The 14378-nt window shown below is 52.5% G+C and overlaps 1 protein-coding gene across 2 annotated transcripts; it reads left to right on the forward strand.

Annotated features, from left to right (window-relative positions):
• Positions 1 to 5148: 5148 nt before the first annotated feature.
• Positions 5149 to 13872, forward strand: SERPINB1 (serpin family B member 1). Of its 2 annotated transcripts, none has more exons than XM_086370481.1 (7): positions 5149 to 5971; positions 6207 to 6381; positions 8865 to 8999; positions 9536 to 9653; positions 10949 to 11091; positions 11175 to 11342; positions 12609 to 13872. In XM_086370481.1, exons 1-7 carry the CDS (start codon positions 5880 to 5882, stop codon positions 13008 to 13010), a joined length of 1233 nt encoding a protein of 410 aa, XP_086226607.1. In that variant the 5' UTR covers positions 5149 to 5879; the 3' UTR covers positions 13011 to 13872. The 2 variants fall into 2 exon arrangements, with proteins under 2 accessions (XP_086226607.1, XP_086226608.1); XM_086370482.1 differs by having other exon boundaries at positions 5149 to 5174.
• Positions 13873 to 14378: the final 506 nt, after the last annotated feature.

The raw sequence follows: 14378 nt of genomic DNA on the forward strand, positions 1-14378 counted from the left end.
ACAGATTATGAGGATAATTGTAACAGTTATACAGCATGCACCCAAGTGATGCAGGTCAAGAGGTTGAACTGGCCGTGCTCAGGAAGCTGCCTCTACAGCACGTGACCCCCCAGGCCCAGCCCTGCCTCTCCTGTCCCCGCAGGTAACAGCTCCTGTGATTTGGGGAGAGCGTCTTTGCTTGTCTCTATTGTTTTACCCCTTCCAGCTTATTCCAGCTTTCTTTAGGCTGATTCTGAGATTTATGTAAATAAAATAATGTTGACATGTAGTCTTTTGAATTTGGCTTCTTTTGCTCAACTTATGTTACAGAGTTTCATGCATGTCGTGAAGGCAGCCACGGTTTGTGCATCTTTGTTGCTGCATGGTCAGAGAAGGGGATGGCAATGCCATCCCTGGGACAGGGGAGCCTGGTGGGCTGCGGTCCATGGGGTCAGGAAGAGTCAGACACGCCTGAGCGACTTCACTTTCACTTTTCACTTTCATGCACTGGAGAAGGACATGGCAACTCACTCCAGTACTCTTGCCTGGAAGTCCCAGGGACGGGGGAGCCTGGCGGGCTGCCGTCTATGGGGTCACACAGACTCGGACACGCCTGAGCGACTCAGCAGCAGCAGCGTTCCACTGAATGGGCTCCCATTCTGCTGTTGTTGATCTTTGGGGTTCACCAATAAAGCCACCTCCAACATTCTTGTAAATGTCTCCATATGAATGTGAATACTAGGAGAATTGCTGGTTCAACACTCCTAAAAATCGAACTCGAATAATAATGGAATTATTTTCCAAAGTAGTTTTCCCAGTTTATAATCCACCCCACACAGAAGTGAGAAAATTCCAGTGGCTCACTTAAAATTGTCAGAAATTTTAATTTTTGGCAATGTGAATGTAAGATATCTCATTTTGTTTGAAGTTTGTATTTAACACGTTTTTACGCATTTAAAAGCCATTTGGATTTCCTCTTTTAAAGTGTGTGCTCATTTTTTAAAAAGTTTTTATGTGATTTGTATGAGTTTAACACACACGCATGTGCACATATCCATTTTCTTTGAATAGTTATTGGGATTGGGATTGATTTAAAAAATCAGTCAGAGAAAAATGACTATCTTTACAATATTGAGTTCTACTCGATGAATGTGATATATTTCTTCATTTAGTTAGATTTTTAGAAAATTTTCTTAATAATACTAAAATAATTTTGTATAGTGGTTTTGCATATGTTTTATTAGAAATATGTCCAGGGACTTGACTATTTTAAATGGTATTATTAATAGTATTTTAAATGGTATTTTTCTTTTAATTTCATTTTTTTTGTTGCTAGTTGATATTTAGTCATTCTCTTGCTAAACATGTTTAGTAAATCCAAGTACAGAGTTAGATAACATGATTAGTTCAGTAATCATGATTAGTTCCTAATGGCTATACTATAGAGAATCCTGCCCCTAACAAACTTAGGGTGGATCAGAAGATGGGTATTTACAGAACTGGACCATATACTGGGTCAGTTAAGCAGGTCCCAAAACATTCCTCAATACCGAAATAATACAGGAATCATGTTCCCCAACCAGAATACAATTAACCCGGAGGTCAGTAACGTAAGGACGGTCAGTTCTCAGACCAGCGCCACAGACTGCGGCCAGTTTGGGACGCTCCCCTGACCTGCGCCTGATGGACGCAGCTGCGAGTCTGAAAAATCGACCCTGCGCCTCTGCATTTGGACCTTGAACCTAAGATTGCCGTGTCCCCACATCAGAGAGTGGGTGGGAAACTTCTGCCCTGGATTTGGGGTCCGTGTGGCCCGGCGCGGGACAACAGGGAGGCCCTGGGGTCACCAGCTCCTCCCCGACCCTTGGGCACACCCAGTGCAATTAAGGGGGTGGACGTGCTGGGGGGAAAGGGGCTCCGACCAGCTTCAAGCTGATTAATCCTGGCTGAGCCTAGGGGGCAGCAAAGGCAGAAACAATTACAACATTTAATATGCTTTGCTGCTACTTTATAGTAATTTCTGTTGAAGTACAACATACACGCAGAAAAGTACACGATGTATGCCTACAACTCAATACGTTATCACAAAATCCACACACTGTGTAAGCACCGGAGGGAAGCTGCCGGCACCCCAGAAGGCCCCTCCCCACCGGTGCTGCTCCCGCCCACCCGGCTTGTGCTGAGAGTGGACGGGTTTCTTCTCACCGGCAGCCGGAGAAGCTGACGTGGACGGAAGCGCCTCGCGGGAGGAGTGTAGGCACAGGGCCCCCAGCGCAGGAGGCAAGGGATGCTGCGTCCCGGGGGCCTGGGGAGCACCCAGGTGGGCGGGGGGCAGAGGAGGAGCGGGCACAAGTGGCGGCTCCCAGCCCTTAGCCGGGCTCTCGTAAGAAGGGATGGGTCGGACAGGCTGGGTGCACTAAGTGAGCTTGTGCTGGAGAGTTTCCACCGGTGGGCTCGGGCCCTCCAGGGATCTGAGGAGGGGTCCCTACAACTCTCTCTAGCTGCCTGGGGTTGGGGCGCGTTAGGGCCAGTGTGGGTTTGATAAAGGAGAGAGTCGACAGTGTGGTCACCGAGCTCCCGGGTCCATGTGCCAAAGGTGCCCTTACGAGAGGATGGTTTCCCGCCCCCGGGAACCCGCCTGCCCTGGGCTCGCAGGCTCTTCAGGATCCAGGCCCCAAATGCCTGGGTGTCAAGGAGACAGAAAATAGGAGAACGTGGTCAGAGCATCCACCTTCCTCCGGGAGGGTCTCCGCCCCTCCCGACCTCTGACACCACCGACCGCTTCCGCCTGTTTCCGAGCTCAGCCTGCACTGCCTCGAGCCACGACCCTGAGCATTGCCTGGTGTATTTGTCTCCGCTCTTACGTGGTTCTGCTGTACGGTTTCCCCATCCTTCTGCTTGGGCCTGACTCAGATCCTGCTGCTAATGAACACGCCGGTGCACGTCTCAAGGCGCTCACTCTCACAAGCACTTCGTTGGGTCTGTCCTGGGGACGAGATCTCTGCTCCAGCCAGGGTACCGCACCTCGGAGCTCAGCAGACTCGCCAAACACTGCACCAGACCGGCCATCACTCATGTCCCAGGATCTCTGGGGTAACTTGGAACCAGGACATTGACACTCAAGCCCGCAAGTGCCTCGGGCCATGTGCAGCCCACAGACTGATGGATGACTGGGGTGTAAAGCCCTTTCTGTCTGCGCCTGGTACAGAGTATGTAGGGATGTCATATTGCTGCTGCTGCTGCTGCTAAGTCACTTTAGTCGTGTCCAACTCTGTGTGACCCCATAGACAGCAGCCCACCAGGCTCCCCCGTCCCTGGGATTCTCCAGGCAAGAACACTGGAGTGGGTTGCCATTTCCTTCTCCAGTGCATGAAGGTGAAAAGTGAAACTGAAGTTGCTCTGTCGTCTGACCCTCAGTGACCCCATGGACTGCAGCCTTCCAGGCTCCTCCCTCCATGGGATTTTCCAGGCAGGAGTACTGGAGTGGGGTGCCACACCATGGACTGCAGACTTCCAGGCTCCTCCATCCATGGGATTTTCCAAGCAGGAGTACTGGAGTGGGGTGCCATCGCCTTCTCCGAATGTCATATTAGGGCCTCCCTGATAGCTCAGTTGGTAAAGAATTTGCCTGCATTGCGGAAGACCCTAGTTCGAGTCCTGGGTCAGGAAGATCCCCTGGTGAAGGGAAACACTACCCACTCCAGTATTCTGGCCTGGAGAATACCATGGACTGTATGGTCCATGGGGTCTCAGAAGAGTCAGACACATCTGAGGGACTTTCACTTCTCTTCACTTCATGTCATATTTGACTCAGACTACTAACTTCATGTGAGCACAAATACAAAACGTCAGAGGGAAAAACCAGCAAGTTCAGAACCTGTTTTTCCTTGGTTTATGTGTCTGGGATTTTAATTTAACAGCTTTTCAGCACAACCTCTTACTCTTGACTTCCTTACCCACAAAGACCTCTTGCTAGAAGCTGATGAGGGGTCTTTGGTTCTGTGAGAGACAGTGCAGAGGTTACTGATTTTAACAAACCACTGGTTTTAACTATGACTCACTTTCAATAAATGCCAGTTTCTTTATTCCAATGGGCTATGAAACATTCTTCAATCTTAGTTATTAAAGTCTTAGTGTTTTGTTTTGGTTAAATAATGAAAAGTATTTTTATCTCTTATTACTGGGTTTTCTTTTGCTTCTTTTCTTATAAACAAATTTGCAGAGTAAAAACAGAACCTACAAACTCATTTACACTGCATTATTTATATTACTTTAAAAATAAGAGTTTTCCTTTGTTCCCTTTTCATGTTGAGATTTGTAAAACAGCAAGGAGGAAGTTTCAAGATGCAGAATTATTACAGACTCTCAAGTATCAGATCAGTTCAGTTGCTCAGTCATGTCCGACTCTGTGACCCCATGAACCACAGCACGCCAGGCCTCCCTGTCCATCCCAAGTATCAGATTTGGTGAAATTGCACAGCCAGGCATTTAAAGTGGGAAAAACCGAAAGGAACTTACAGAAAGAGTTCCTGCTTTTATTCTCCACTCATAGTCACTCTAACAGTCCGTATAGGGGAAAACTGGCCAGTGTGCATTTCAGTATTGGGTAATGGGTAAGAAATACTTTATTCACACGAATGGGCGGTCTCATGGTGTGTGAGCAGTTATGTGAGTTGACCCAGCCTGGTGGGGTTGTCAGTTGCCAGGGGAGTCTTGGGGCTGAATTCACTGGACACCTGAGCCAGGGACCTGGGCGATGTTGCTTGGAACTGATTCTATTTCCTCTCACCCTGAGGGCCCCTCCTCACCACCACCACCACCACCACTCCCGCACCCCATAACCGGAGAGGCTGGAGTGTACAGATGAGACTTCAAAGAGGCTGGTTTGGCCTCTGAAAGGTGATGCATCGGCGTCTCAGTCATTCACACCTTAGTAAGAAACAGCTCATCTTGACAGAGATGACAGGCCCTTGACAGAGACCTGAGTTTGCCTGGAACTCAGGGGTGCTGATCCCCAGGAGGGCGCTGCGCGCACGCGGCTCACCGCCGGATGCACCGCCCTGCTCCGGCTCCTGGGAGGTGAGTCAGGGGGCAGGGCGTCCCGCCCTCACCGCCTGCGCCGCCCCCTTCTGCCGCTATAAGGGCCGCGCCCGGCCTGTCCCAGACCCCGCCCCGCCCAGGCAGCCCAGCAGCGGGTAAGGCTGGGCAGGGAGCTGGGCGGACGGGACAGGCTCGGGTCCGCTCGCGCCCCGCGGGGTCCGGCATCTGGCGGTCACCCCGGCCCGCTGTGCGCCCCTCGGAATCCCCGTGTCCGGCGGTCACCCCGCCCCCTGCCCTGCGCCCCGCGGGGCCGCCTGTGCGGCGGTCACCCCGGCCCGCCGTGCGCCCCGCGGAAACTCCTTGTCCGATGGTCACCCAGTCCCTTGGCCCGCGCCCCGCGGAGTCTCCTGTGCGGCGGTCACCCCGGCCCGCCGTGCGCCCGCCCCGGGGTCCCCGCGCCGCGTCCGGTCTTTCTAGGCCGGCGCCGGCCCGAAGGCGGAACCCAGCCCTTCTCCCCCTCCTCCCGAGCTGTTTGCGCGGTCCGGCCCAGGCCAAGCCGCTCCTCCTTCCTCTTTGCTGCTGCTGGAGGCGCGGGCGGCGATTTCTCAGCGACAGTAATAATTCAGCTGTGACTGGCATGCGGGGCAGCCGCCGGCCGATCCCCTTCCTCGCCCGAGTGTGGGGCTGAGAGCGAGGCCGGGCGGGGACAGGGGCCAGCTGATGGGCCAGGGCCAGCTGCTGCACCCTCAGACCCCGCTGCCCGCGGGAGGGACAGGGTTTCTGGTCACCTTCTCCCTGTCCAGCCGCTCGACCTGCCTCGGGGCCTGTGTTGGGTTTCCGAGCTCTCATATCCTGCGAGAATGGGGACAAGACCTCTCCAGACATCGGACAGTGAACCCCAAAACGAGGGTCATCCTGTCTCCTTGCTGGAATTTGCTTCATTGGTTGGCAGGTCGCCCTGATTTTCTAAGGGAAACTTGGATCCCATGTTGGTGCTGAGTCCTTGGCCAGTCTCCCCAGGCTCTCACATCTATGCCTGCGGGTTCTTGCCCTCCTCAAAAGAGAAGGAGAACATACAAGTTCCAGTGAACTTAAGGGGGGGTGGCCCAAGCTGAGAGGAGACGGGGGTGACCTTGTTGATTCACTTGTGTGGCCGTGGGCGGCTCAGGCTCTGCTCTGCGTTGCAGCCTCACCATGGAGCAGCTGAGCGCAGCGAACACCCGCTTCGCCGTGGACCTGTTCCTCACCCTGACCGAGCACAATCCTGCCGGAAACATCTTCATCTCCCCCTTCAGCATCTCGTCAGCGCTGGCCATGGTCTTTCTGGGGGCCAGAGGCGACACTGCGGCGCAAATGTCCAAGGTCAGCAGAAACTAGCCAGAATAGTCTGCTTTCCCCGCTGAGCCCTGCCGCTGCTGCTGCTGCTGCTAAGTCGCTTCAGTCGTGTCCGAGTCTGTGCGACCCCATAGACGGCAGCTTACCAGGCTCCTCCATCCATGGGATTTTCCAGGCAGGAGTACTGTAGTGGGGTGCCATTGCCTCAGCCGGGATCAAAGGCTGTACCTCTGAGCTCTTGCAGTGCATTTGTGGGCTTTCCAGATGGCTCAGTGGTCAAGAATCTGCCTGGAATGCAGGAAACTCAGGCAGACTCGGTTTCAATCCCTGGGCCTGAAAGATCCCCCTGGAGTAGGGCATGGTAGCCCACTCCAGTATCCTTGCCTGGAGAATCCCATGGACAGAGGAGCCTGGGGGGCTGCAGGCCACGGGGTCACAAAGAGTCGGACAAGACTGAAGCGACTTAGCAGGCATTCGTGCACAGTGCGTCTGTAGAACTGTGTCTCAGTGTTCAGCGTTGTGTGTCACGTTATACGTTACACTTCATGAGTTCAGACTTCCAGAAAAAGCCCCAGGGAAAATCCACTTGGATGCAGGCTGTCTTTATGATCCAGTCTCTTCTGAGCACCTGCGATGGGGTGGCTCTAGTTGTAAAGATCCCTCCTGCTAATGCAGGAGATGTGAGAGCCTCAGATTCAGTCCTTGGGTCGGGAAGATCCCCTGGAGGAGGAAATGGCAGCTCACTCCACTATTCTTGCCTGGAGCCCATAGAGTCACAGAGTCAGACAGGACTGAAGCAACCTCGCATGGATGCATGCATGAGACAGTGTTTTTGGTTGGGCTGAGCAAGTGTGAAGTGTGGAGTGTTAGTCGCTCAGTCGTGTCTGACTCTTTGAGACCCCATGGGCTGTAGCCCACCAGGCTCCTCTGTCCAAGGGGATCCTCCAGGCAAGAATACTGGAGTGGGTTGCCATTTCCTCCTCCAGGGGATCTTCCCGACCCAGGGATCGAATCCAGGTCTTCTGCATTGCAGGCAGATTCTTTACCACCTGAGCTACTGGGGAAGCCCAGTGGAGTCTCCCACATTTGGGGAAATCACAGGGGTCAGCTCGTGCCAAGTGCAATGGGTGAGCCTCGCCCTGGGACACCCGCCTGTGTGACCACGGTGTCTCCCCCGGGCTGAGGACAGAGCAGTGAGAAGACTGGCCGCCCCGCCGCCTGCTGCTTCTGCCCCAGCATCGCCCGCTGGCTCTCACAGGCACCTCCTCCCCCAGGACCGTCTGCTTTCTGCTTTGCCTGTGATGCCGGCTCCTCCCTCCAGCAGCGCCTGTGGGTCTTGTTCCTTGTGAGCATAATGAGGCCTAGTGGAGAGGTCCAGGGGCCACGAGAGTGTCCGGCCCTGTGCTCCTGGGCCTGGCCCAGGCGTGTCCTGTGTGAGCAGGAGGGCCCTTCAGGGAGACGGAGAGGCGACGCGGAGACTCCGCCTGTCCTTGGGGGGTGCGGAGGGCACCCGTGTGCTGGGCCTGCTTTATTCTGAGTGGGGAACTCTGGCTTTCCTCGAAAGAAAGGGCGTCCGCGAAGGTCTTTCTAATGTCCAGGCCACTGGTCATGCTGCACCTAGAGCCAGGGAAGGTCCAGCCCGGATTCAGGTTCACCAGCCTGTTGCAGCTGCAACAAGTACAAGTGTTTGTACTTGATGGAAAACCAACGGTTTTCATCACTGTAGATACAGAAGCATTTGAAAGTTTTCAAAAATCTACTTAAAAAAAAAAGAAAGAAAAAAACCTTGGTACTAGTAACTGTTAGTTGCCCCTGCAAGGTAATCTGAGCTTCTGTTTTGAGGTTTTCCAGGAACTTCACAACCTCAGTGAAGAGCAGTCTTAGGTTCTTACCCCGTTTCCCTGAGGAGACAGATCACAGAGCCCACACACACGCCCCACGTGTCAGGGGGAGACCGGCCTTTGCACACGGGAGAGCTTTGCTCTTTGTGCCCTAAAAGGAGGAACCAGCCCAGGCCGCATAAAACCATCAAGTGGCTCTTGGTATAACAGATATGTGGAGAGTTAAACTTTGTCCAGTGTTAAGTTTAATGAAATTGTTTTTAAGCAAGTGAGTTACTGACGCTGGCAAGGCAATAACAAACCTCTCAGTCTCTACTACCTTTGTGTTCTTGCATAGCTGATGATTCTTGTGTCTACTGTTTATTTCTGAGAACTCTCAGGAGAAGTCTACTTGTACAAATATGGACATGCCATTTATGATTGGGGGAAGCAGGCTTGTATACATGTTTAGTTTAGTAACCACTCATATTTGTGCAACTGTAATTATATCAAAAAGTGATGCTGAAGGGCAGCTTTCAATATACTATGTTTCACAAAGCGAATACGTTTTGGATTTTGCTGATCTATAATTAGTACTAAAACATATTAATTTGATGGAAGCAAATTCCAAGGAACCGGGTTATAATTTCAAAATCCATGGTTATAGAAAGAATATTTCCTTTATTTTAGGCTCTGCATTTCGAAGGAGTTGAGATTCATTCGGGATTTCAGAGTCTGAATGCTGATATCAACAAGCGTGGTGCTCCGTACACTCTGAAACTTGCCAACAGGTTATTCGGAGAGAAGAGTTACGATTTCCTCCCTGTGAGTGGTTTGCTCTTCGTGTTCTCAAACTCGAAAGACAATGCAGACTTTTTGCCCAGCACAATCAAGTCACACAAACCAGTTTTAATTTTTATAAACATTCAGAAAAATAATCCAGAATGAAAACATAACCAACAGCATTCGCCTTGGCGGATGTGATTTCGTTTTCTCATCCCCACAGTGAAAAGGTCAGCCCTGGCTGCTCTACTAGAGAAATCCAGACTGAAGCCCGTCATTCATGTCCAAGTACAGCCAGTGTTTGCTCGTTTATGACAGTGTTAGTCAGAGAATAGAAAAGAATCGGTAAATTTCGTGCAACACCAAAACTACTAGGCTACACTCGTAAGAGTGGTTAGGATGGTCAAGTCAATGCTACGTGTTTTTCACCAGAGTAAAAAAAAGTAGAAGAGCTAGAATTTTTGTTGTTACCATGAAATATGCCTTTGGGGATTATTCCTGTTGCTTTTAAGGATTTTGGAGAACCACCTCTGTATGGAGAAGGACTTACGACACCTCCTGTTTCTTTTCTTAAACAGGAGTTCTTAGCTTCAACGCAGGAAATGTACAGTGCTGAGCTGGCCAGTGTGGATTTTCTGCGGGCCCCCGAGGACGCGAGGAAGACCATAAACTCGTGGGTCAAAGAGCAGACGGGAGGTGAGCGAGGGCGGCGCTGGCTGTCCGCCAGGCCCTTCCTTCCCTCCGCCCGCCTCCCCCTTCGGGGACCCTCCCCTCCCTCGCCTCTCAGCCTGACCCTGGGGTCCACCCCTGCCCAGGCCGGTCAGCTTTCAAACTCAGGAATCTCTCCAAGTGGAGATGTAAACATGGTGTAACTGAAGATGCTGCAGCTTCTTCCCTGTAAGCTCCCCAAACTGCGCTTAAAAGTTGAAACTAACATCGACTGTAGAATAAACGGATGAAAACCTCGTGATCCAATGTCTACAAGCCGCTGTGGCCAGGAGTGTTTCCGCCAACACCTCATCTAAGGAGTCAGGCTGTGTCTTTCGTTCGTGTCCCTGTCGTAGTCACGGAATGGTCAAGGCACCCACAGGACACCTGTCCCTTCCACACCCACAGCGGCCGTCACAGCCACACGCACCACGAGTGGGCCATGTGTCCACGGAGGAGCTGTCCTACCTCTTAGACGTCTGTTAAAAGCTTCCCGGTGGGAGTTAGGCGACCACTTGGATGATCTGAAGAAGCAATTTACTTCTTAGTGACTAGAAACACTTTGGTTAAGAAATTTTTCCTTTCCTGATAAAGAATGGCCTGTCTCCAAATGAGGCCTGCTGATTATCATACATCCCAGAAAAGGAGATTTTTCCTGTTTTTAGCCCTTTAACCCAATACCTTGTTTCGAAGCATCGCCCCCCCCCCCCCGCCCCGGGGGTAGTTTGTGTTTCCCCTCATCCGCCCTCGAGTTGTCTGGTCTTAATTGTGGCGTGTGCTCTCCAGGTGTGGTGTGTGGGCTTAGCTGCTCCGAGACTTGTGGGATCCTAGTTCCCCAACCAGGGATGCAAGGAAAGCAGATTCTTAGCCACCCAACCACCAGGGAAGTCCTTCCGAGCCGGTTCATCTCCAGTGGGAGCACCCCGGGGCCTTAGCTTAGTGCCATTTGACAGGACTTTGGGTAGAAGGAAGCGTTTGAATTGCATTTCAGTGCTAATCAAGTGTGTTAGTCACTCAGTCGTGCCCGACTCTTTGTGACTCCATGGATTGCTGCCCACCAGGCTCCTCCGTCCATGGAATTTTCCAGGCAAGCATATTGGAGTGGGTTGCCATTTCCTTCTCTGTGGGTCGTTCCCAACCCACGGATTGAACCCCAGTCTCTTGCACTGCAGGCAGATTCTTTACCAACTGAGCTATGAGGGAAGCCTAGTGCTGATCAAAGGTCCCTTCAAATTTGGAATTCTGATAGGTGGGTTTTTAAAAAGCTAAGTTTGTCTTTTTAGGGAAAATTCCGGAGCTGTTGGCCTCAGGTATGGTTGACAGCTTGACGAAGCTGGTGCTGGTGAACGCCATCTATTTCAAAGGGAAGTGGCAGGAGAAGTTCATGGTGGAGGCCACCAAGGATGCGCCTTTCAGACTGAATAAGGTGAGGCCGGATGGCTGTCTGGATGACTCTGTGCTCCGAAGCCACGCGGATAATGATGGGCGATCTGTGGTCTGATTGTTCAGAAAGAAACGAAAACGGTGAAGATGATGTATCAGAAGAAGAAGTTTCCCTTCGGCTACATCAAGGACCTTAAGTGCCGGGTGCTGGAGCTGCCCTACGAGGGCAAGGACCTCAGCATGGTCATCCTGCTGCCGGACGACATCCAGGACGAGGCCACGGGGCTGAAGAAGGTGCGGCCCCACTCCCCGCGTGGTGCCCGGACTGTGTGTGTGTGTGTGTGTGTGTGTGTGTGTGTGTGTGTGTGGGGAAGAGGCAGGAGTGTGAAGACGGCAGTTTTTCTTCCGTGTGTCTGCCCTGTTGGGTGCTTTGCCCTTCTCCTCCTAACTAAACTTCCTGTTGGTCTGGTATTAGCCGTCTGCAGCTACAGCATGCGTTAGAACCTGGCTGTTCCTGCTCTCAGCTGTATTTGCATGGTTGTCCCTTCCTGACTGTAACAGGGACAGTCCGGGATTAGCAGCATCAGCAGGGCAGTGCGGCGTGGCTCTGTCCCAGTGGAGCAGCAGTAACAGGGCGGCCGCAGGAGCTGGGCTCACGCAGCTCACCCTGTGCGCCCGGCGTTCTCTGTGGGGCGGTCCGGCACCTGCAGCAGGGCTCGAGCGTGTGCTACGGTTTCCCCACTTTAGACGAGGGACTCGGTCCGTCTCTGGTTTTACCAGTGTGCTGCTTGTTGTTGTTCAGTCAATAAGTCGTGTCCGACTCTGTGCGACCCCGTGGACTGCAGCACACCAGGCTTCCCTGGCCTTCACTGTCTCCCAGAGCTTGCTCAAACTCATGTCCGTCGAGTCGGTGATGCCATCCAACCATCTCATCCTCTGTCATCCCCTTCTCCTCCCGCCCTCAATCTTCCCAGCGTCAGGGTCTCTTCCAATAAGTCGGCTCTTTGCATCAGGTGGCCTAAGTATTGGAGCTTCAGCTTCATGAGCTATGTCTATCAGGACAACTTCAGCTGTGGGAGGTTTGCGGATAACCACAGTGACCACTGGGACTCAGATAAATAGAAGACATAGAAGAAAGCTTTAAAAATTACCCCGTATCACTCAGTCAGTTAGGGTGGTAACAGCCATGGTGGCGGTGGTCCAGCGTGGCAGAGGCTCAGTCAGTCCTGGGTGAGGGCGGGTGGTTCCCGGGCCTTGTCTCCATACGGGGCCTTGGTGCCCGGGAACACGGTTCTGTGTATTCTCACCGTCAGTCCTGGGTAAGGGCGGGTGGTTCCCGGGCCTTGTCTCCGTACGGGGCCTTGGTGCCTGGGAACACGGTTCTGTGTATTCTCACCAGCAGCCAGAAAGGCGTGAAGTCCCCAAGTGGGACCTGTTTTGGTGCAAACATGAAGGAAACCAGTGAGCAGTGGGTAGGAGGGTCCGTTCATCTAAAGAATGCCTTATTGACTGACTTCCATAGAATGGTTTCAGCTCTTCTTTTTGCCCATTCTATTCCAGATTGAGCAACAGCTGACTCTGGAGAAGCTGCGGGAGTGGACCCGACCCGAGAGCCTAGACCTCCTTGAGGTCAGGGTCCAGCTGCCCAGGTTCAAGCTGGAGGAGAGTTACGACCTCCAGGAGCCCCTGGCCCGCCTGGGTGCGCGGGATCTCTTCAGCAGCAAGGCAAACCTGTCTGGCATGTCGGGGGCCAAGGACCTCTTCATATCCAAGGTGGTCCATAAGTCCGTCGTGGACGTGAACGAGGAGGGCACGGAGGCGGCGGCCGCCACGGGGGCCATCGCCGAGTTCGCCATGCTCGTGCCGGAGGAGGAGTTCATTGCCGACCACCCTTTCATCTTCTTCATCCGGCACAAGCCCTCCTCGAACATCCTGTTTCTAGGCAGGCTTTCCTCCCCATAGAGGCTAGAGACGTTAATGCAAGGTCAAGCCTAAGCTCTTTGCCTGCCCTTTAGATGGGGACCATTCGCATGTATCTTTACCCATAAAGTACTATTCGATAATGAATCTTTAATCTCCTTTGTAAGCTCAGCTGTGTTGGCTGTTCACACTTGGCATGGGTATCTCTTCTTCTTTTTTTATACTGAAAAAATCCCGTGATTTCTCTTGAATGCACTGAGTTAAAAAAAGAGAAAAATCATATGTGTAGATCCTTGACAATGTAGCAGTCTAGGAAGTTGCTATACTTTCCTGAGAGCTGGGGGGGACAGTGGTCACGCCGTCATCTGTTTTTAGAGATAGACTTTTGGAAGCCGCGGTAGAGAGATGTCCTGATAGCTGAGGGGAGGCACAACAGATACTCAGTTGAAATACAGGCTAGCACCCCCATTGAGGGCCAGGGTTATGAGACAGCCTTGCCTTGGTGAGGTCTCTGACCCTGTGTCCAGCCCTCCGACCTGGCCGTAACCCACGCTCTCCCTTGTCTGTTCTCCCTCACTCCTCCGGATGCGTGCTATGAGGGGCACAAGGAGTCAGGCAGTAGATGTCTTATCAGGAAAGAAGCCAAGAAATGGCAACAGGATCTCACTGCTCTCTGCCTTCTCCCGTGTTTTCTGATGAAGGCTCTTGATGTCCATCATCTGGCACACGTTTTTATGGTCACAGGACAGCTTTATGCAAGGCTGTGGAGGAAGACGGTGGCCGGGTGCTATTTGATGGATGTCAACCTTTGTCAATGTTCTTCTTGGAATGTGCCTTGAATTGCTGCTTCTTGCTCTCGTGAAGCTGGTGGGTTGGTTAATAAAGTTTCCTAAGATCGTGCAAACCAGACTGACCTCAGTCCTCTTATTTCTCCCTGATCTCGGGCAAGCCAAGACTGCAGAAGCGGGTTCTTGGCCTGACCTGTGCTTACATCTGGCTGATACGGAGTGACTGCACAGGACAGCAACAGAATCGCAGCAGGCCTCACGTTGGCAGGCGCTTCTCCTCCTTTCTCACGGTTCTCCCTAGCGCCTGCCATCCAAGGCCTCGTGGCTACAGGGGCCAGGAGGACCGCCGCAGCGGTCTGTCCCTCTTTGCTCCTCAGTCCAACATCCACTCAGCGATTTAGAGTAGGTCGTGTTGATCGAGTTACGTGGGCCCAAGCAGCTCTGCTCAAATCCTCCCTTTCTGTGTTTAAGGGAACAGGCCCCTGGACTACCATCAGCTGTTGAAGTCAGAACAACTAGGAGATACGAGAGCAGGGACTAGATCTGATTCTTTTTTTTTTTTCTGGTCTCGCTGCCCGTAGCCACCAGGGACGGAACCGTGCCCTTGTGGCCCTGGCAATGA

Source organism: Bos grunniens, chromosome 23, assembly GCF_055505025.1.
Source record: "Bos grunniens cultivar Pamir isolate PY7600 chromosome 23, Bosgru_T2T1.0, whole genome shotgun sequence".
Lineage (NCBI taxonomy): Eukaryota > Metazoa > Chordata > Mammalia > Artiodactyla > Bovidae > Bos > Bos grunniens.